Genomic DNA, 23,467 nt, shown 5'->3' on the forward strand with positions numbered 1-23,467 from the left:
ATGTATAAAATGTTTTTTAAATGAGTTTAAATGTATGCAACATTGTAAACTATGCTGTATTCACCCAAATAAATTCAATTTGTTTTGTATTTTTGTCCATATTTTGTTTTATAATACATGTTCATCTTTTGATTATTGCTGTTGCCTCTGGTAATTCTTTTTTTTTCAGTCCATTTTAAGCCAGAAATATAATACTTTTAATAAATAAAATAAATAAAACAACCCAGTATGTTTCGTAAAAACATTTAACCCAACCAGCTGGGTCAAAATAACCCAGCATGCTCTCTCACTGCCCAATATTTACCCAGCACTGGGTTGACAAATAACCCAAGTTGGGTTGTTTTTAACCCAGCATTTTTTAGAATGTATAAGACTCAGATTCTCCTTTAAATCACTCTTTGTATAGTCTGATAAGTAATAGCATACTACAAATGTTTTAATAATAATTGTTAATATAAAATCTCTACTGTATCCAACACACATTGCTTCATATTTTCTAAAGACATCTACATAAAAGAAATTCAGTTAGGGGGAAAAGAAAATCATATAATTATTCACTTATTCATTTCAGGAAGGATGAGGAAAGTCACCTTGTGGTTTTTCCCCTCTCTCAGCGCCTTTATGCACACCAGTGCAACTCTGCAGTACTGCCCCAGGCAAAATTCCCATTCCCCAAAGGCGTGCCGTCTTGCATTCAGAGTGCGGTTAGAGGCTACGGCGGGTCGGGTTCTGACAGTGGCCCTGCATATCGGACGACAATAAATCATCCACCGGCACTAGGCCTGTGGACTGGGAACCAAGGAGGCACATCCTCTTTATTTTAGCCTCGATTGTTTCTGCTGAATTGTAACAAGGACGGCAGAGCCAACATGATTTGGAGTGCAGGAAGGAGGGCGAGATGATTGGTCGGGTGTGGGAGGAGATGTAGCACAGGACTGTGGGATACATGGGTGGGACGAGACATATAGAGTGAAGCAGCGGGGTCACCTGTGTTGCTTTCATTGAGTAATCACAGAGAAATAGCTTTGGTTAAGAGAGTCTGATATGGAGTAACAACTGCAGAGTAGAGAGTAGGTCCACAGGACTCTCCAAAGCACTCTGTCAATGCGAGAGTGACAGCTAGAAGGACCGTTCACACCCACACATGCTCAAACGCATACACAAACACTCTCACACCCAGAGCACTGCATGCAATTCAGAGAAAAACACTGCACCTAATGTTTTATAGAGTGTCACCAAAAATTATTTTGGCACACTAGCTACACTTAAAATAAATGAATACCAATGCATTAGATTCAATGCATCCAAAAATATTATGGCTTTAGCGGCACTACAAAAGATGGCTACTTTCCAGCACTGTTATTGTAAACTAAAACAATTAAAAATCATCTATCTGTCCGTCCGTCCGTCCGTCTGTCTGTCTATCGAACTTAAAAATATTTTATTTAAATCATCAATGTTTGAATGTGCAACTTATTTGAATTCTGTTTTTGTCCTCATGTTTACTGTTATTATCCAGTTGATGCACAAGTTAATTTGTCAAATCTTAATTATCTGAATTATGTAAGAGTAGCTCTAGTGGAAGACTGTGACTAGACCTGACAAACAGCTCAAATAAACCCCACTCTGTAAGTTACAAAAACACAGAAGCAGCACATATTAAGTTACTTAGATGTTAGACACAGTACTACCAGGTATTTTGTCTGTTTTTGCTCTGCCAATAAATAGTTACGAACAAAGTCACTGCAGAAAAACACAGTGGTGTTTCATTCTTGAACTAGCATTTATGGACAAATTGGTTGAGTGAATAATTCAAATGACTCAAAGAATTTTTTTGCCACCTACTGGTGTATCAATGCAACCTGCAGAGAGAGTCACTGAGAAATGGCTACTACTGAACTGACTGTATGAAATGTGAAAATTGTAAACATGCATATACAAAACAAAACATTTAAATATTTGTCAATATGTTTACAATAAATGCCAATTTTCTGTGATAGATTTCTGTACAATGCAAAGACATTCATAAAAATAGTTCTGAGAGCCACTGTACTGTATAACATGCCGAAGAGAAACATTATTGGTTCAGTCCATTTGGGTCTACTCCCAGCATTCCCTTTACTCCAGAAAATGTAATGAAACAGAGAGGTGGATGTTCTCACAAATCATTAGCTTAGATCGTACATTTGCACTGGCACTTAGATAGAGAACCTTGATTGCATAACAGTGTTGTGTTATGACATTTTCAAAGATGTGTACTATAAAATTAACATTGTATGCCCCAAGCATGTTGCAAAATGAAAAACATTTTCAAAGAAAGATGGAAATAAGCATTCATGCATCACTAATGTAGGGTGTTTTGGTTCGTCATTATAAAAAAGGTCATATTTTACAATATGGAAAGTGGGGCATTTTCTAAACCTAGAAGGAATAAATATATATTTAAATCACTGTTACATTTGAGTTTTTTAATAATTAATAATTACATTTTTCAAAATCAACTTTTAATGTATTTGAGTTTATTTTATGACATTTGTTTTTTTTTTTAATCACATCAAGTTAACGTTAAATTTCAGCACTGCTTATAAGACCTTTGCAGCAGAGCACAAAAACTCAAAGGATGCATATATTTTACCGCAGTATGTTACAGAGACAGCAAGAAAAGAGCTTCATATACGTCCTAGGCATGTTGAGTGAGGCATTTCAAAGGAAAGGCTAATCCATCAATCGCATGCAAAACACTTCTCGTTTCAGTCTTCGTGCATGGTTAAGTGCACTGAAGCACACAACCAAACCCTAGATTCTCCACACTCACAACATATTTTCTTTGGGTACCCAAATGCATCTGCTTTAATTTGGAGCAGCTGAAAATATCTCATGTAAAATGTATTAAGCATGAAGTCTTTCAGGAAGTTGCTAATAAACAGGAAGGCAACACAAGCCCTGTGTTCCTCCTCACACTAGATTTAGCACTAGAAGCACGCAGCCCTGCTGCACAATTTATCAAAGCAAATTTATGAATCAATTGTCATCTCTCCTACTGACAAGCAACTGAGCTCTCCCTCAAACGGCTTGACAAATGGGAGGCAAAGCTATAAGAACACTGCGCTGGCGCTGCTTTCCAGAGTTATTATCTTCTTCATGGTTGATTATGACCAAATGCAGCCTTCATTTGGAGAATCTGACTCAATAGAGGTCAGAACGACTTGTGTGATGCAGCATCCCACAAACACCTCTGCAAATGCCTCACAGAATTCAATTTCGAAAACCTTATATATGACGCATATGTTCACTAACTGTCCTTGTGGACAATACAAAGACCTAAACCCATCAATAAGGAATTTGTACTGCCACAGTGATCCTACTAAAACTCACCATAGCTCACATACTTAGGCCTCATACACATCAGAGATGGGTCTTTCTCAAAATAAGGTGACATTGGATAGACATTCAATAGATTTATTCAAAATAGTCAAGAAACCACATACTATAACCTATACTATAACAGTTTATTGAATAATATGGAACAATGCATTTTGTTTTGCATTTATATTTTTTTAATTCCTAGAATTTGTTAAGTGCCCTTGTGCCCTCTATCTGGTGTACCATGTCTATGGCATTTATAGTTTTTTTTTTTTCAGGGTTATGCGTAAGTGCACAGTCTACCAAGTGTGCAAAAAGCAAAACATAAAAAAAATCCTGATAATTTACTTACCCCCATGTCATCCAAGATGTTAATATCTTTCTTTCCTCAGCTGAAAGGTTTATGTGGAAAACATTCCAGGATTTTTCTCTATATAGTAGATTTCAGTCGCGGCCAGTGTGTTGAAGATCCAAATTGCAGTTTCAGTGTTGCTTCAAAGGGCTCTACACGATCCCAGACAATGAATACGGGTCTTATCTAATGGAATGATCAATCATTTTCTAAAAAAGTTAAATTAAATAAAAAAACTTAAATAAAAATCTTTTTTTTAACCACAAATGCTCATCTGCACTGTATAACTTTTATGTAACTTATATAACTTTTTTGTTGTTGTTGTAAAGGGCATTTGATTTAATCATTGCTTGTTTGGTTTTTATACACTGGGTTTGTACTTCTGCCTACATCACTCCTGACCTTTCCAACATGACTGTAATGTGTGAGGTCGAGCAAGTGCAAGACGAGCATTTTTTTTCTAATTACCAATTGTTTCGCTAGATAAGACCCCTTATTCTTCCAAGGTCAAAGTTCAGAGCAAGGCAAGCCCTGTGTCTGAATATGACTACTTTCATGCTATATAGTGGGCAAAAAAGAGTATCTGAGCTGAGTGGAATGTCCAAATTCATAGTGTTAATAAAACAGTAGGTGAAAAGAACCTGGACGTCCTACTACTTCCTAATCTAGAGTGCACACTCACTGGACAATTTACTATTTCATGAGGCCATGAGAGAAGATTTGTGAAGGGCAGTGACAGTGACAGATGTATATCCAAATTTCATTCCAACTATTCATACTGTTAAACAAAGTGGCTAAGATGTGGCAGGATTTGCTATGGTTACCAATATGTCTGCTATCAAAGTTTCAGGATTGACTCCTAAATTCTGTACACACAGGACATTAATGACTCCTGTATTTAAACATGGCTGCCAGAACTCTGTGGTGTGTACGTGTCCGTAGTTCAGTGGGCAAAACAAGAAAGAAAATTTGCTGAATAACTCAACTCTTTCCAAAACAATTGCAACTTTAATTATTACGCCACACATTGCCATTTGACAGATTTTTCCTCCTTTTTTTAATCACGGCACATCTGTCTAGGGGATAAACACCACTAAAAAGAATGATTTCCCTGAGGTGTGCTGCGCCCCTGGCATCTGTTCCATAGCCAAAGTGCACCTCCACCAGTCAAATACGAGATGGATGGTGCACTGACGAAGCTCTAGAGCTGCTGCATTGAGCCCAGCCAAAATGGGTCCATGAAAAATACTGTACCATAGGGCAATATTTCCCAACAACTTTTTGACTTAGATATACCCACAGCCCCTCAGTAAGACTACAAATGTGTTTCTTTTATTCAACTGCATTTTATTTGCTTTTATATAATATTAGCATTATCATTAATATTATTAACTTAAGGAAGTTCCTACAAACTGTTAAAAAGAAGAAGAAAAATCTCTCTCTATATATATATACAAAGAAATTGATCTTTAAATAGATGACATTTAATTTATAAACTGTTTCTATGTTTTTAATTTGTTGTAAAGGCTGGTGAGATATGAATAACTCCCCCAGTGGATCCCAAACTTTTTGCAGCATGCACCCCTTTCAAGTGTTTGACACATGTCAAGCACCCCCACCAGTGTACTCCGGTTAAACACCACATTTTTAACTGCAATAACTAAATACATGTATTCACTGTAGGGCTTTACTCTTCTGCTCACCAGCCACTGTGGTTTTCCAAAATTACTAGCCACTCAGCATTTTCACCGGCCACAATTTTGCTGCTGAAAAATTACTAAAGTTACCCCATATTAAAAATAATTTAAATTGATTTCCGGGTCTTTTCTTTCTTTATTTTTTGACTATAATAAGGGCATGTCCTCCTAAACTTATGAAATGCATGTGTCATCTTTCACATAAATTATATTATTATTAATTTCACTTAATATAACAAGACTCTATAGGGCTGTTACCAATCAATTGAAATCAGCATTAACAAATCCAATCTTTCCACTGCTGGAGAAACAGAAGCAGCTGAAGTAGCATTTAGATGCATTTACACAGACAGTTTAATGAAGCTGAAATGTAGCATGAATGCATTTACACTGCAAGATTACAACAGCATAAATAATGCTCTGCGCTTGGCTCTTTAGATCAGGTTTTTTCATTACAAATATGAAAAGTTGGAAAATATTAAAAAAGGTTTTGAATTTGAAAGTAACCTGCAGAAAGTCTTAATGAGTCATTGAAGCATTCAAATGATTCATTCAGACGGCTGATTCATTCAAGAATGAAGCAAGTGCATGCCTGCGTACCAATGTGCATACAATCCATCCTAAATTCTATTCTATTAGTAATTTTCAATACTATTTAGGGCAGATAGGGTGCACATTGAGAAGCAGGGACTGTCTTTATGAATGGACCACTGAACATTGACATCAAATTATTAATTCAAAAATGCGAATCATTCAGTAACGAAACATCGCTGTGTGTTGCTCGGAGATGCACGACAGTTCTGCTGCTAAGTTTGTTTGGAACTATTTTCGTTAAATAAATTGAGCAAAAACAGTCACATTGACATTATTCTCCTAATTTATACTTCTGTGCAGTATGTTTTTTCTGTGTGAAGTTTTGTTCATTTACTTCGAATTCAAATGAGCCTCAACTGCCACGACCTTGTTAAATTTGTTAAAATTCTCTTTCATTTGCCCATTCAAAAAATGCACACAGATCATCAAAAGCATTCTCTCATGCACCTCTGCTGGTCAGTCTGTGCACCCCTAGGGGTGCATGCACCCCAGTTTGGGAACCGCTGCCCCAGAGCAATGAATATAGAATTTGCCAGCAAAATTGGTCTTTATGAATATTATAATAAGAGAGTTAAACTGTTCTTTTGTGCTATACTCCTGATTCTCTTCCACAGAGATGGCCTTTGCCACAGGGTGCTTTCTAAAGTTGCTTAATGAAGGAGGCTTACAGTGGGCTGTGATTGACAAAGGCCAATTTAATCTGCCTATTAGTCAAACTCACGGTGGGAGCAGCTAATTATAGTGAGAGTCCTTCGTTTTACATTGCAAGAGATTTTGTAGCTACTTTTGTAGCTTTAAATGATGCAAATCGAATTGTCTGAAACATCTCTGAGCTTTTGTCCTGTTATACAACAGCTAGTTCCAGTTTCAAAAGTGCTGATAGAACAGTTCAATAGCACTGGGCCTTTTTCCTCTTCTATCACTCTGCTTGTTAGTGTTGATTTCAAGACAGATTGTCAATCTTGGCAATACTGGCTGGGACTTTTTGAGTCAGTGAATCATTAATTCACCCAATTCCTTCAAACCCACTGATTCATTCCATTATCAAAGAAGTAAGTGCCTTTATGAATGAGTCATTGAATTAACCAATTTGATCTAACACACTAATCATTCAAGAGCAAAAAGTAATTTTTTATGGTTGAGTCATTGAATCATTCAATCAACCTATTAATTTAAACCTATTGATTCATCAACATTCAAAACTGCAAAGATACTTCTTTAGAATAAATATTTACTAGTAATTGTTTTAAAAAAGTATGTTCAATATAGTACAGATATGTGTAGATTTAATGTAATCTAGACATGCTACAGTACATTTGTCATATTGTCATTATCATGTCACCTACATGTGGCAGTTGTGTCGTTTCACTGCTATTCACAAACCTGTAGCCTCATGGGATAGTAAAATGTCAACTTACGAGACTTTTCGGCTGCTGTTGTGTAAATAGTGTAACTTCTGACATACTGTACTCTTTTTACATACAGTTTTTTTTTGCCTACTACATAAATGCACCTACTGTATGAGTGTGTATGAGTGAGTCATTGAATCATTTATTCAGATGATTTGTTTAAACACACTGACTCATTCAGGTATGAAACAAGTGAGTGAGACATGATTTGCTCGATGACAAAAAGTGATTAATTCAGAAACAAAACATCACTACTGCGTGTTTCTTAGAGAGAATGGTTCACTCTGCTCTTTCAGAATAATTCCTGTTGATGATGTAAGAATTCACTTAATAACATAACTGGCCATATTATGTTTATAAAATAAAGAACTCAATATTAACATTTTTAAAAACTGAATCTTAGAGTAAAAACATCATATTATATCACACTTCAAGAAAATCATGCTTTGGTTCTGAATATCAGCACAGCTGTAATTACCAGTGCCAAATCACAGGAAGTCCAGCAGAATCTCACTGTTTGTGTATTGTAATCATGTACCAGTGTAAACAAACAGAAACACATTGGTAAGTACAACAGCAAATAGCCACTGAAGCATCTGCCATCCTGTCTGCATTCTCTTTTTGATGTCTATGCCAGCTGACAGAGGGCACCGGGGGCACGGGTTCATCTATCCTGCCGTGTTGATGTCACGACCAGTGGGTCACAGTCTGGGGTGGCATCTACACTCCATTTCAACCCCTCTCTCCAGGGGTCCTAGCTGTTTGCTTAACATGGTCACCAAGACCATAAAGCTCTATTAATCCATCACTCTGTGCCCCTGACAGGTGGGCAGGTGAACCCTGGGGCACCCTCAACACACGATGCCAACAAAATTGAGGAGGCCAGAGCCTTGGTTCAGATCGATACACACCCACCCGGAATACAAAATGAGTCTGCTATTCATTACAAGCCGTAACAACCCCTGGCTCTGTCTCATTCATCAGCCCGGGCTGGTTCTGCTCAGTTATCATCTAACCTCAGAGTCCGTGGGTAAATAAATGATGCTACAAACCCAGGCAACATAATCAGAGAGAGAAAGAGGGATGAGTAGTAGGAGAGAAGAAGTGGGAAAACCCTGAAGTCAGCTGCCTAAGGGCCATCGGGCTTTGCTACGCCCACCGTAGTCAGTCATTCCATACATCTATCATGCTCACGACCAATTGGATTATCTGTCCTTGCTTGTAATTTACAAGCTCAAGTAAATCCTGCTACATGAAGGACAAACTTTGAGGCGTAAGCTGAGTTGTCTTGAGAGCAGCGTGAAACCTCAGATGCTATTTGCCACGCCTCTCCTTCATAACTCGCTGTTTATGTCTACCATAAAGTTTACAGACTCGTTTTTATATACAACTGAATATTATTTACGACACAAGCCAAATCATAGAGCACTGTAATCAAGGTTGATGCCATCGCCTTGGACCGGCATACTGAGGACAGAGCGTTTGGATAGTGTTTCCCAACCTTTTAGTTTTTCTGTCTCCTGACAGCCTCATTAGTAGGGCTCAAATATGCTAATAGCCTTCATCAGCATAAACAACAAAGCTATTAATAGTAATGATAAAGAGGTAAGTGGAAAATTTCTGAAAAAAAAAGACATTATTAATGTTTAATTCTGTATTCTATAAAATCATGAAATTAATTATGATCGATGCAAACATAATTATGTCATTTTTGGTACATTTAGTATTTAATTTTGTAAATGAAGTGTAGTTGCTTTACATTTTTACATGCATAATTTTGTAAATATTCAGCACTTTGCACAGTTTGCTTCGATCGCCTCATAAGGCCTCAATATATTGTCAGAAACCTTTTTGATTCTCACAGTGATGGTAACCATTGACTTACATCTTATGAATCACCCAGCCTTTATGGTTTCAGCTAAAAAAAAACCAGCAAATTTTCCTTTTTTGGATCTCTAATATATTTAAAATCACTAAATATCACATACTGTATTCTACCACAAATTTGACTGATGCTAATTTATAATGTTACATTTTAGTTTTAAATTTCAAATATAATAAAGATATTATTTATTAATATTTATTATTGATATTAATATATTCTGTTCTTAAAAAGGTACTGTGTTCAGAGCTACATGTGTAGCAATACAAAATCCCCATGAGATATATGTATCCCCCATGTTGGGAATCACCATTCTGACACAGAGAAAAAGCCATCAGAAAGGATGTAAAAAACCCTCCACAGATCCATCCTTCAGCCCACAGAATGTTAGGCTCTTGTGCTTTGTGTCTGTGACGACGAGAGGAAGAAGTTTCTGAAAACAAGCCCCAGTCTGTGTCTGGGAGAGCAGCTGCTCTCAGACTGTTTATGGCTGTGCTGCCATGGAGGCTCACAGTGTGAAAGTCGACAGTTCACGCTGAATTAATTATTCATTCGGAGGAACCTTATTAAAATGCATCTTTTTTTTTCTCCCTTGAATATAATTGCAAGTAATAAGCCAAGAGGTCAACGAGGCATTTACAAGCTTGATCTACCGTCATACTATCTCAGCCCTATGTTGTTTTAATACGCTAAATGAATATGAAGGGGTATGGTGTTTTCATCATAAACTGTTCAGCGATTAATGATTCCATCATTTTGGGGGTAATTTTCTCCTATCTGCCTGGGTTGGGGAGGAGGTGTATTCGGATCTTATCAAGGAGAACTGAATGTAAAGACGTAGCTTCTATTCATCATTTGATCCATGAATATAGCTTCATATGTCTGAAGCCCCTGAAGCATTCTCCAAAATGATTCAACTTAAGATTTTTATCCAAGTCAATTTGCATCAGTTCCCCTGTCAGCAGTTCCCCAACTGACTGATTGGAAATGCAAAGACTACGTCAGTAGCATTGCTCACACAAAAGCCTCCAGATATAATACATACTATATTTTTGTCACAGCAAAATGAAGGTGTGTTCTTGTCATGTTGGAGTTACTATAATTACGAGGTTCCGGTTCGTAAAAAGCATTCACACAAGCATAAATACCATACTGTTTAATGTAGCTAGCACATAGTTGAATGTCCCACTAAACTAACCTATAACTTTATTAATAAGCCTCTTGCATAATGACTATTATTTGTAGTGCTGTGGCTTTGTCCACTGATAACTCAAATCACACAGTTTCATTTTTGTGCTAATAGTGTTACCATAAAAATACATAATTCTAAGTCAGAGGATGTGAACAGTCCAGAGTTATCATCTAGTAATTATAGTTATTATGGCATGGCGTGGTCACAGCATATCTTTACTTTAAAATTTTAGGATATTTTAGAAAATCATTGGTAAGTTTCAGCTCTGTATCACGTTTACAGTAGATGGACATCTGGCTCCGATATATATATATATATATATATATATATATATATTATGACTGTCAATCACAATGTAAAATATTGTTGTTGCTGTGTATTAATAATGATTTTTTAAATACTTTTTATCACTTTATTATTATTATTATTCATCACACTATTTCCTGCATTTTTTTCATTTTTTTTGGGGCAAACAACAACAATAATACTAATACTAATATACTAATGCTAATGCTAATAATACTAATACTAATAAGTAACAATAACAAGAACAACAACAATTATGGTTATAATGATAATTTATATTATAAACTATATAAATTATACATTTTTATTATTATTATTATTAGTATTATTATTATTAATTATACTAATATTATTGTTTCTATTATGCTATTATTATTTCTATGGTAAACTATACAAATTATACACCAACAACAATAATAAGTATACATATTTTTTTGTATTCACATTAAATGTGTTAGATTGACATTTCTAATTATATCAGCTATATTACATTTTCTAATATGAAAAACTTGAAAGTGAAATTCTGAAAGATGACTTTATAAACATTTTAGATTCATAGTAGTGATACAGCCAAACTGATCCGAAAACTAGAACAAAAAGATATTAGAGCCATCTGTGTTTTAATATAGAGCATGTAGAGCAGGGATAGGCAACTCCGGTCCTGGAGGGCCACTGTCCTGCAGAGTTTAGCTCCAACCCTAATTAAACACACCTGAACAAGGCAATCAGTATTTTCGGGATTACTAGATAGATACAGGCAGGTGAGTTTTTATGAGGGCTGAAGCTAAACTCTGCAGGATAATGACCCTCCAGGACCGGAGTTGCCTATCCCTGATGTAAAGGATTGTAGGACCATAAATAATAAGTAAGAGGCCTATTAGTGCTTCAAACTGAGCTGCGATACTCACAATGTGCAACTGCAGGTAGTCTCCGAGGCCCTGGCTGCTCTCCACCTGCACCAGGATGGCATCACTCTGCTGGCTGCTGAAGCCCACGGCCAAACGGTCTGCCCTGGTGCTCGGCCGATCATTGGGAGCCCATGTGTACGTGATGAGTGCTCCTCCTCTCCCAAAAATATATGTGGTCCCAGCTGCCAAATGAAGGAAGACACGTAACATGAGCTAAGGATTCAAAGATGTTTCATGAGACAAAGGAAAATAAGAATGAAAGTGAGATGTGGAGCATCACAGCAGGAGAGATGCAGCAATGTGAATGTTTGAGGCAAGATGGATGCTAAAGAACCATCTCACATTGCATATTTGCCCTGTGCTCTGCCTCATATGAGATAAAAGCGTCTCTGTCTTTAATAAGTTGCCATCTGTTCTGATGTGCCTTGAATGCTCATTTGCAACGCTTTTCCAAAAGTCATATTCAGGACTGCCATTTTTAGAAACAAGCATCCTGCGTCGGTTTGGAGCTGAAATGTTTTACTGGCCTTGCAAACTTAACCAACTTGCCCTTTTGTTGTTCTTGTTCCTCGCCGCATACTTGGGCGCTAATATTTCAATGCCATTGGACATGGCATCGAATCACAGTGGCTGTATAGAAATGAGTATCTGAAATAGAGCCAGGGCTGTGCTGCGTCAGCTTGGTAAGAAACCACCGCATGGCGGGACGGATGCCCGACATGTTTTAAACTGCCAAGCTATCCGTGCTGAAACAGCCCTAGAGAATGAACCTGGGCAACTGTGTTGACCGATTTGCCAGGGTTAAACGAGAGGATGTAATGTGAGCTGCCTCACTGTTGAAGCACAATAGCACAGTAATGGGCAAATGTGAACAAAGTCCAGCTATACTTTTTTATACAATGAACAATGTAGAAAAACACATCAAGAAGGTCCCGGAAACAAGACACATAAAAAACTATTAAATATAATGTTTTTTCCAATAGGTATTTTTCTCAATTACAGCTGATAAAACTAATTAAATTCTTTTAAAGGCAGGGTAGGGGATTTGCTTCCGAAACATTGAATTTTTTGTTATGCTGTTTGAAAGTCCAATATCGTGTATCGTGTATCAGTATCGTGGTATTGCGATATCAAAACTGTCTTGATATCATTGTGGTCAAATGACGATATGAAACGATAGGTCTTTCGGCAAAAAATATAGTTTTTAAAATATATTTAAACTTCTTATTCTAACATAAAAGGTATTTAAAGTTGTGTTTTGGGCCACTATGCTTTGACAAAGCATCTGTCAAACAAACTAAAACAGAAAGCACAATACTGCTTAATCCCTTCATAAAGTCTGTTGATTCAAAATGAAGTGCACACTTTGTTCAGGTGATCAGCCCGTGATCCAGTGTTTTCAGAGCCTCAGAACAGATCCATTCACAGTGAATGACTGCAGTGAACTCATTTATTACATGTGCTGTGAGTTTAACGTGTGTTTGACTTTGGAGATTAATTTACTGGGAGGGGTGGAATCTTATGCTATCAAAGCTAGCTTGCCATTGCTAGCTTTTCAGTAACCGTCTGAGAACAACTTCGAAAAATATATATTAATGGCAACATATTTTGTGAGTTGTTGGTGGTTTGTACCAGCTCACAGGGACTGGCTGCTGCATTGCAGTGGTTTGCCATCATTTTTCCTTGTGTGCATCCGCTTTTAAGGTGTGTTGCTTTCTTTATGGACTTCATCATGGACTGTGCTATACTCTTTCAATGTTATTATTTGTCTTTAATATGGATTTTGTGCATTATTTTTCAAGTTATTTTCCCCCCAGATGCATTTTTATGTTTGTTTCATCATCATCATCATCATCATCATCATCATCATCAAAAAAAAAAAAGTATAAAGTAAAATACAATTAAGTCATTTTATATTTCATTTTATATTGCACTTTTTCAACAAATTGAGTAAAATAAAAAAATATTATATATATATATATATATATATATATATATATATATATTATATTTTTTTATATATAATATATATAGGGAACTTTAAAAAAAAAAAAAAACCATTTAGGGAACTTTGCAATAAAATCTCATTTGTTATCATTAGTAAATTCATTAACCAACAATAAAGCATTTGATATTATTTGTTAATACAACTGTATTGTTAACATGTTAGTTAACAGACAGAACTTTTGATTTTAATAATGTATTTAAATCAAGACTAAGATTAATAAATGCTCTAGATATATTGCTCACTGTTTAATCATTTAAACTGCATTACTAATATTGACCAATGAAACCTTGTTAAACCTGTTAACAAAACTTTAAGCAAATTCCTAAAACTACAAGCAAGAAAAGTTTTTGAAGCAGGAAACTGGAAAAACTACTAGTGCTATCTTTCTCGCTTGTGCTTCATATTTTGTTATCTAATGAATTAACATCCACACAGTCTGTTCTGGAGTTGCAAAGTACCTCTAACATTATTTAAAAGCTCTACAAACATCTGTCAGGTGCTTTCCGTTTGTCACGCTCGACACTCGGCATCTGCTGTAAGGCCAGATATTTACTTATAATTGGAACATTGAGACGAGAGGTTTGCTTGAATGCCCTCCCAACTAATTAAAGGTTTGCTAAATAACTGACCTCCCACTTTTACCTCAAATCTCACCTAAATACCTGGATGCAAAAGTGGTGCCACCTGTCATTCCTGGCGCTTGTGGTCGTCTAAATGAGCAAACAGAGGAGGTGCGGGGAATGTAATTAAGTGTTCTGGCGAGTGGTCCCCTAGGCGGGATGCGGGTTACAGAGTGCCGAACACCTGCTCGTAAAAGCTGCTAAATAACTTGTTGAGTTTGGGCTGCCTCGCATCACAACAACTGTTTGAGCCGCTGAAATATGAGGAACTCATACATATGGGATCAATCAGGCCTATTCATTTAATTGGAGCTAAAGTATTTGTCGTCAGCAGGGTCCAGAATTACACTTGCCAAACTCCGGATGAAAGTAAGAACCTATATTGGCTATTAAAGTCAATTAAAACTGGTCGCCAGTAATTTAATTCAGAACTACAACATAATATAAAGTTTAAATCAAATTATAATAATGACTGTCTGACCCTCACTGATGTAAGCAACATGTAATTCAAATGAAAGACAAACAAACTGCCTACCTACTAACTTTTACGTCAATGGAAAATTTAGAGTTCATCTACAATGCCCGAATTATTTTTTTTTTACATGACACACGTGGAATATTTTTCACATAAGCCCAGCTAGACAAAAATATCAGGAACAAAGCCACAATGTGTCTTGACATTTGTGACAGGCGCAGTTTCATTGAGAGACAGATACTGACTCATATTATTCTATTAAAAACAGCTCAATAAGTCCAGCCTCAAAGAGATTAAATATCTATCTTTTTAATAAGAAATGATGCAAAATATAGTTTCATGGCTGTTAAGGAATATTTATGCATGGAAAGCTTCTCAGTTTGTGCACCAGTTGGGTTGTATAGTGTACCACTTTGCTTCATAAACCATATATAGCGTCTAGACAACCCACGTGACTTCATTGGCCCAAGGACGTTTTTTATGGGACGTTTAGCCTGACGCTTCACAGCAGAGGTGAAACTTAACCACTGCTATCATGATCCAATCAGAAAGTGTATAAAGTCTCCAAAACAGAATTGATTTCCTCACTTTAGAAGGAATAAGAATTTATCGGCTTGGTTATTTTCTAAATGTTGGAATCTGTTTCCACTCTATATCATTTTAGGGATGTGCTAAACAAATCAATATCACTTCACGTAGGCCTCTGATAATGTTGTCTGCATTAGATTGGTTATGACCTATACTCATTTATCTGCCCTTGAAAATTATGACATAAAACCATTCGTAGCCTTTTCTACAGATGAAAGAAAGGATCCTTGTTTTTGCAAATAAACATTTGCCCAAGAAAAGAGGATGCTGATATGGTACATTTAAGCAAGTACTGGGCACTCAAAATATTTCTATTACTCCACAATGGCTCTTTTGTCAGGCTTTAGTGTAGTGGAACAAGCAAGGGCCAGTGCATTAAGTTCCTGATAGGTTAAGCATTTGTAAACAGTGTTTAATTCAATAAGCACACTAAATGAACTGTCCACACACACCGTCTTTGGGGGAAAAAAGTCTTGGAGGCAAAAATTCAATTTTCCTGCTTCAGTTACTCCCTGTAATTCAACTAAATAGACGTGTGTGTATTGAACAAGATAAAACCATTTCCTGAGCCGTGTGCCATTTAAAACTACAAATCACAAAACTTTTATAATCCCAACTGTATGACACAGGACTTTTAGGCAGGATATATTAAAGTGCTTGTCCCTTTGTTAGGCTGTTACTGTCACAGACATGAATCATGGTTTGCGTGCTGTCGTTTTAAAAGTTGCATTAGTGAGAATTTGATTAGGTAAAAATGTAAGACTATATTTTTATATTATAAATGCTAAAACATAACATAAAATAAGTTTAACAAAATCAGCACGCACACAAAGGCTTCTGAATAAATTTAGAATCACTTAGCTTAGAATAAAATAACAATTTTCTCTCAAATCTTAAGACTTTTTTTTTGCCTAGAGGTTCTGTCTAAATGTAATTTACTTTGGTCTATTTAAAATGCAATAAACAAAAAGCAGGAAATATGTGAGTGAAAATATGCAAATATGTACAGAAATACATAAAAAAAACATAAGTAAATAAGATAGTGTGCCTGACCTACTTAAAGAAAAAACATTACGATGACTAAACTGAAGAAAAAGACTATGTATAAAATGACTTAGTTTTTAGTTTTATTAATTTGAACACACGCACCCCACCAAACACACACATATTTTTCCTCTTTAGTCAACTGTATATATATTTAATAGACTAAACTTTACAATGGTGTTTAATCTACCACTGATGAGATTTTAAACTGTGTGATCCATCTTTTCTTTTGCTTCTAAGATTAATAAACATTCCACAGAGTTGTCCTATGGTAATATCACAACTCGTAACCGCGTGGGATAAAAAGCAAACACATAATAACAAAAATAAATGAAAAAAAACAAAAACATTTTTGACTACATCACCTCCCCAATGAACAGTTGAGCAAAGTGAATTATTCTTGCTCTTTTCATACAGCTCCGAAACGGGTTTTACATGTTTCTTCTTTTCAACAAGGCAAACAACAATCTCCAATAAAGCGTTGGGATTGGATTTCACTGAGAGCCCCTGTGAGATGCGATTAGATGAGCTCTGTGTATGGAGGCTTAAGGGAAGTGAGTAAGCAGTGCAGTTATTTGCTGTGTGTTCCCAGATGCCCACAGACGGAGGGAGACTGGAATCATGTCCACTGGATCATGTGTGTACAGGCTCAGTCCTTCTGGACATGACATTCCTCACAGTTCTGGGAATCAAAGTCAGCTTACAGACACATGAAAGTGGCCAAAGATGAGGAAAACTACACAACGCTCCAGTGATATTTGTGCAAGATTTCACATTTCTTGAACTAATTATTCCAAGTGATGCTGCAGTAATGTGTTAATGAGCATTACTGCAGCAAGGGTATCGTGCAGAATAATAATGAAAGAACTAGCTCATTTTCCATTGTCTTTGCACAAGTGGAGGTAGACTCCTACATACTTCAAATGAACAATTTAATCTGATACACGGGTTTGTGTATCCATAAATTCAAGATATTCAATACTTCTGGATCTGTTTCTTTGGTTAAACATTGACATTAAACATTCTTTTAAAAATAGACTAAGCTTGGCAAGACCGGTCTCCACGAGAACACAAGTCCATTCTTTGCGTTAATGGAAGTGAGACACAGCCTCTGACAAATAAAGTCACTTTTGTATTTCCCCACCCAATTTCTGAGTGTTTGCTTTTATGCTTGATATTGGTGTTAAATTTACAGATATACTTGGCTTCATTACATTTTAATTGGAATTGTGGTTAATTACTTTATATTCTAATTTCACTTCAAAAATTTATGTTTTCGTCAGCACATAATTTTTTGTTGCGGTATAAAAGGCTTCTAAATATAGAATGAAAATTAATTAGGAGTGAGGGGCATAAAAAAAGATAAATGAATCTTTTCTCTCTCTGGATGTGGAGGACTGTATGCCAAAAACAAACCAGCTGCCGCTTTTGGGACGACTAGAACGTTTTTGAAAGATCCATCCCAAGTTTTATTTTTTTTCTTCTATGGATTCAATTCAACTGCTTTGCACTGTTTGTCTTTTGCTAAGTGTTTAGCTGCAATTGCCAGAATGATCCATCCAGCTCAGCAGTTAGAAAAAAGCTATATATATATATATATATTACTCCAAGCTTTTGAATGGTAGTGTATTACAGTTTCACAATTGATAATAATAAGATAATGTTTCTTGATCACCAGTTCAGAATTAGAATGATTTGTGAGGATCATGTGACACTGAAGACTGGAGTAATGAAGCTGAAAATTCAGCTTTTGCCTGCACAAGAACAACTTACATCTTAAAATAAATCTTTTTTTCAGGGAGCATAAAATACTGTCATAAACATTCAAATCATTATTATTAAACTTTTGGCCGCAGGTTTTGACCGAAGTCTTTGAAGTTTTGAACCTTGCATATTCTCGTCATTTACTGTACTTGAACCAACTTATTGAAATATTTAAATATACATCAGAAAGGAACCATTATGACATATTTCATTTTAACTTCAATATTTGAATCATGCATAGCATAATTAGCTCAGACTCTATAGCATTCATTTCCTAGATATTTCATAACACAAATGTAAAATCAAGTCTGTGCAAATATACAGCATGTAGCAAGAAACACGTACGTATCTTTAGCGTTCGGAGAATGATTAACCTTTTGGATAAGTTTGCCTGTCAGTCAGAGTGCAGCACTCATCAAGGTAAATGTGAACACCCATCATTTGTGGTTCATTAAGTCCACGCATTCAGCCAAACCCAGACGCTTCTGACAATTCAAATAACTTGCAGCACTCCTACAGAAACCAAGTTAAGGTCAAGTTAAGAAAAACAGAACCATATAGCATAAGTTTATATCAGATTTACCTTCTTATTGGCATGAACAAATATTGTGGCAACAATAATCCAATACGCTATAAAAAAAACTGAGCAGACATGTTATTTCCAGCAGTCTCAATGCAAAATCTGGAAAGGAACCGATGCAGTCTACTTAGCATTCTTTGCAGACACTCACGTTTTGCAACACAATATTTGCTTCTCTCCCACAAAACCATTCTACGGGTGCCAGGGTGTATTAACATCCTACATTATGCAGGATAAACCACACCGGATTTACACTTATTTTCCCACAGTGTGGAAGTAGACTTTGAGACTTGATAAGCAAGCTCTGCGGGCTAAGAACATCCTGCACATTTCAAACACGAGCAGCAAATATAACACTCTGCAGTAAAATTCAAATAAGACTAGGGATGCGAGAACAACCAAATAAGATCAAAACACTAAATAAGTCCTTTTAGCATTTTGTGGGGTCTGTTAATAGCGACAATGCTATTTACGGTATGAAAAAGCAATCTGAAAAAGCCGGGCATGCAAGATTTAATTGAAACTGACCTGGAATAAATTTTTTATGGGTTGTTTTCCAAAGCTGCAAATGAAATTCATTTTATGGTGTGGACCAATAATAACACTGTGGGCTTTCAGCCATAACAATAAATAAGCTACACGACATTTGAAAGAATAAATATGAAAAAATATTTTTCTGTAGGCATTTTGTGATGTCTAATCGCAAAGGAAGCAAACGAATTAGCAGAACTTACTTTCACCTGAACATTAGTGTTTTATCGAAAAACTTCTCTAGATTACCATATTACCTTGGTTAATCAAATCTAAATGGGTTTTTAAGTTGACAGTGTGGATGGAAATCAAATGAAGACTTGTACCCTGCAGTCAGGCTAACTGCATAGCGCTGAAATATTAGCAATTTTCTGTAATTGCGGAAACCTGGCAGTGAATTACTCTCAGTGTGAGACGCCTCGGCAAGGGACTGGACTTCCCCCTGAGAGCCGTTTATGAAGTTGCAGGCATCAAATTTGATATTTCAAACTGTCAGACAATTCTGAGCTAAAGATTGTTTACCATTTATACTAATGTGAAATCTCAGGTGGCCTTCTGTCAGTTAAAGGTGCAGTTTGTCATTTTTTGGATGCTACAATGTTTAAGCTTTGGGTTTTATAATCAAAGCAAACTATATTTCTGTATAATATATACTATATTCTGACTAGCAACAGTAACTCAACCAATGGCGGGAGTTGGGGGCGTGGCTATCTGTTTTTTATTTTATTTTATTTTTTTATCTATTTTGGACTAAATCTGTTTCAAAGTCATTATTTCCTGTGATTATGCTAGTGGTACCAAAATTACATCCTTTACACTGAGACTGGCAAATGTCACTAAGAAAATACAAGCCCTTGTTTACTGAGGTGTTTTCTGTATGAGGTGACATCAAATTTGTAGTATTCATTCACTATTTTTGTAGTGCGACACCTTTAAGCTTCACCTTAGACGATACGGTTTTTGAAAAGAAAACTTGTCTGGTTCATTGATGTTTTGCAAAAAGAACTCTGTCACTCGTATTTAGCTGCAAGTTCAGATGAGGATATTGACAGATGAGGCTTGCTCAAAAGTGAAGCAAGGGGTCAGATTAAGCTTTATAACTGGCATATCTACCAGGAATGAGTAAATGCTACTGTAAACAGTTGAGTCTCTTGAGGTTTCTGATGTACTGCTCTGCTGCAGAACTGAAAGCCATATAACTTATTAAACCTCAAGATCCAGGGTGTCCTATTTTTGTTGGCAGCTTCAATAAACAAATCAGTGCATTCCCACTAGGGCTCTGTACGTGCACCAGAACCCCCAACCATCAATTCACAACACAGTACAAACCCGTCAGAACTCCATGTGTAATGAAAGGACAGGCAGTACATGCAGTATTTTATTAAAAAAGACCAGGAAGAAGAGCTGAATAATTGATGTGAAGATAAAAAAAAAAATAATAGATAAAAAAACATATCACATATGTTTAAAAAAGGTGAAAATGTACTCTAACACCTTAGATTACATGTATAACAGATTTAAATCACTCTAGAGAAGCCAAGCTGCCAAAGAAGTTTGACTGATAATCATTAGGGATTTATAAATATGCATATTTTTGACACAGTCTGTTGTCTGAATGACTATTTGACTGGTCGGTTTGTATAAATCTGTATAATAAGGCAACTTTACCATTTTAATCTCTATTCAGATGTATATCTTAATGGGGCGAGCTCATGTTGTTCCAAATATGACTGTGTGGAACATAAAAGATGATTTCTTTTTTAAATACCTCCTTTTGTGTTCCACATAAAAAGAACACAGGGAGTGAATTTACATCAAATGTAACATTGTATGATACAGTCCCATTAGTTAAAGTTACTTAATGTATTACCTAACATGAACAATGAGCAATACATTTATAAAAGTTTTTTAATCTTAACAATATATATTAATCAGGTGCATTAAATAATATGGACAGATACAACCTTTGATTTTTATAACGCTGAAATTAACATTAACCAAGACTAATACATGTTTAAGAAGTATTTTTCTTTGTTAGTTAATGTAACTAATGCTACAAATGGAACCATAGTTTCAGCATGTTCAAACTCTCTATGAGAAACTGTTTCTCTAAATTCATCCCATTCAATGCACGACTGCACAAAATATTATAGCTAAAGCCAAAATTAGAGAAGAAAAATCTACATAAACTAATCAAGCGCACTAATCCAGTAGCTGAGGGCGACTAGTACAACTAATACTACTGCACTTGATGTTGTCTTTGTGATCAGATTTTGTTAGCGGCATTCTACATGTAGGTTTTCTTAATAAACCTAATAGAGTCTGAAAAGAAGAGGTGAGGAGGAAGAGCATAAGTCCTATGAAAGGATAACATTAACACTCAATTCCCTTAAAAATCTCATTTAGCCATCACTTAGCGATGCTTTCCAGCATAAATGGGTTGTGAATCCAAAGTGTTTTCTGCTATAAAACACACTAACAATATACACCATCACACAGCTGATGCACTTCCCACGATTAATGAACACTGCCGTTTTCAGGAAACACAAATGTAGCATTAGAAAAATCTGTAATGTGGCTCTAAGCATGTTGGGTACAAAAGCATATGTGAAATGTCTATATTGAAATAAATGGCATTATTAAGAATATTCTGTGTCTGACCTATTAGCTTACCTTTATCTCTATAAAAAGAGGTATATATTCTTGAATATAAACTAATTTATAAAAATGAAAGACTCTCAGTATTCTCATTAACATGAAACAAAGCACTTTTAATGCTATTTGGTAGTATCACAAAAGAAGAGAAAGAACTGACAACCTTTCATGGAGGTAAAAGCTTATTTGGATTAATGGAAGTTTCTTTAAAGAAGCGCTATATTAGAGATGAGGCAGTTGCAGGCATAGAAACCCAATTCAGAGAACATTTAAAGAGCTCTACAGATGTCAGCTCAATAATGCTCTGGTCTTTCCAAAAGACTCACTGGCAGACAACCCTGAAATGTCCTGTAATCAGCCCTGACACCCATTTAAAGGCCAGAGGAAGAGAGAGTTGGTGAATAGAGAAAAGATATAAGGTCTTAGTAAATCATAAGAGTTCAGTGAATCACAATGTAATGTAAAACAATTGGATGGAATCATTTAGGAATAAGTACAACGTATTAAATGCAGAACTGATATCGCATTTAATCTGTCTTGTTGCCATTTGATTAAACAGGTCTTTGTCATGTAAGTGAATAAAGCAGCGCTGGCATATGCTGTTGTTAAACCCTGTTAGAGCTCTGGGAGCTCATATTTATTTGCCACTAAGCATTTAGTTTCATGCTGTACATAATTATTTATGGTATCAAAGCAGAGGATCTGCCTCAAGCTAAAGCTAAGATATTAAAACGTACATATTTTATATACTTAAAGAGCATGGACAATTCTGACTTGTGAATGTGAATATCCAATTATTGCTGCAGGCCCAAAAATAAATAAATAAATGAATAAATAACCAAAACAATTTATTTTTACATCCACTTGCTGGATAATTAAAGTTATTATACATGTTACGTGTTATGATTTCATTTGCTTTAAGTTGTAGCTCACATCTTATATGTTTTTTTTTTATATTTAAAAAAAAAATTACAAGAAGTTGTTGGATTTTATTATACTATATATATATAAAATATTTGATATCTTAATTCAACTATATACACACTTATAGAAACAATTTTTAAATGCCTTTTTGTAAAGCTTGAGATCTTGTATACTTCAATTACTATTATAATGTATTTATATAAATGTGTCAATGTAATTACAGTTATCATTATCAGAATGCATGACCAAAGCAGAATTACAATGCTTTAAAGTAAGTACAAGAAATGGTGCATAAATAACCCCATCCACATTCATGAATATGTAAAGAAAACATGTAATTCTCTTACCTTTAATTTGAGAGAGTAGCAGAAATCACAGCAGGACACCACATAAAAGAAAAGAAGAGAGAGAGAGAAAATATTTAGCTCAGAGTGAAAATATTGAATAAAATCTCAATGTTAAGCTGTGTACAAAGTAAATAAATGATACATTTATGCATTCAATCCTTTTGAATCCTCACGGCCAACTGATTTAATCACTGTTTAAAATGGTCAAATTACACCTCAGGTAACAGT

General features: G+C 35.6%; 1 protein-coding gene across 19 annotated transcripts in view; it reads right to left on the reverse strand.

Annotated features, from left to right (window-relative positions):
• nrxn2a (neurexin 2a) overlaps window positions 1-23,467 on the reverse strand; it is a 372,119-nt gene that overhangs the window by 37,778 nt on the left and 310,874 nt on the right. For all 19 annotated transcript variants that reach the window (XM_059526521.1, XM_059526520.1, XM_059526517.1 and 16 more), the window contains one exon: window positions 11,704-11,885. In XM_059526521.1, the coding sequence (XP_059382504.1) occupies window positions 11,704-11,885 (182 nt within the window). The remainder of the gene's footprint in view (window positions 1-11,703; window positions 11,886-23,467) is intronic.

Source organism: Carassius carassius, chromosome 36, assembly GCF_963082965.1.
Source record: "Carassius carassius chromosome 36, fCarCar2.1, whole genome shotgun sequence".
NCBI classification, from domain to species: Eukaryota; Metazoa; Chordata; class Actinopteri; order Cypriniformes; family Cyprinidae; genus Carassius; species Carassius carassius.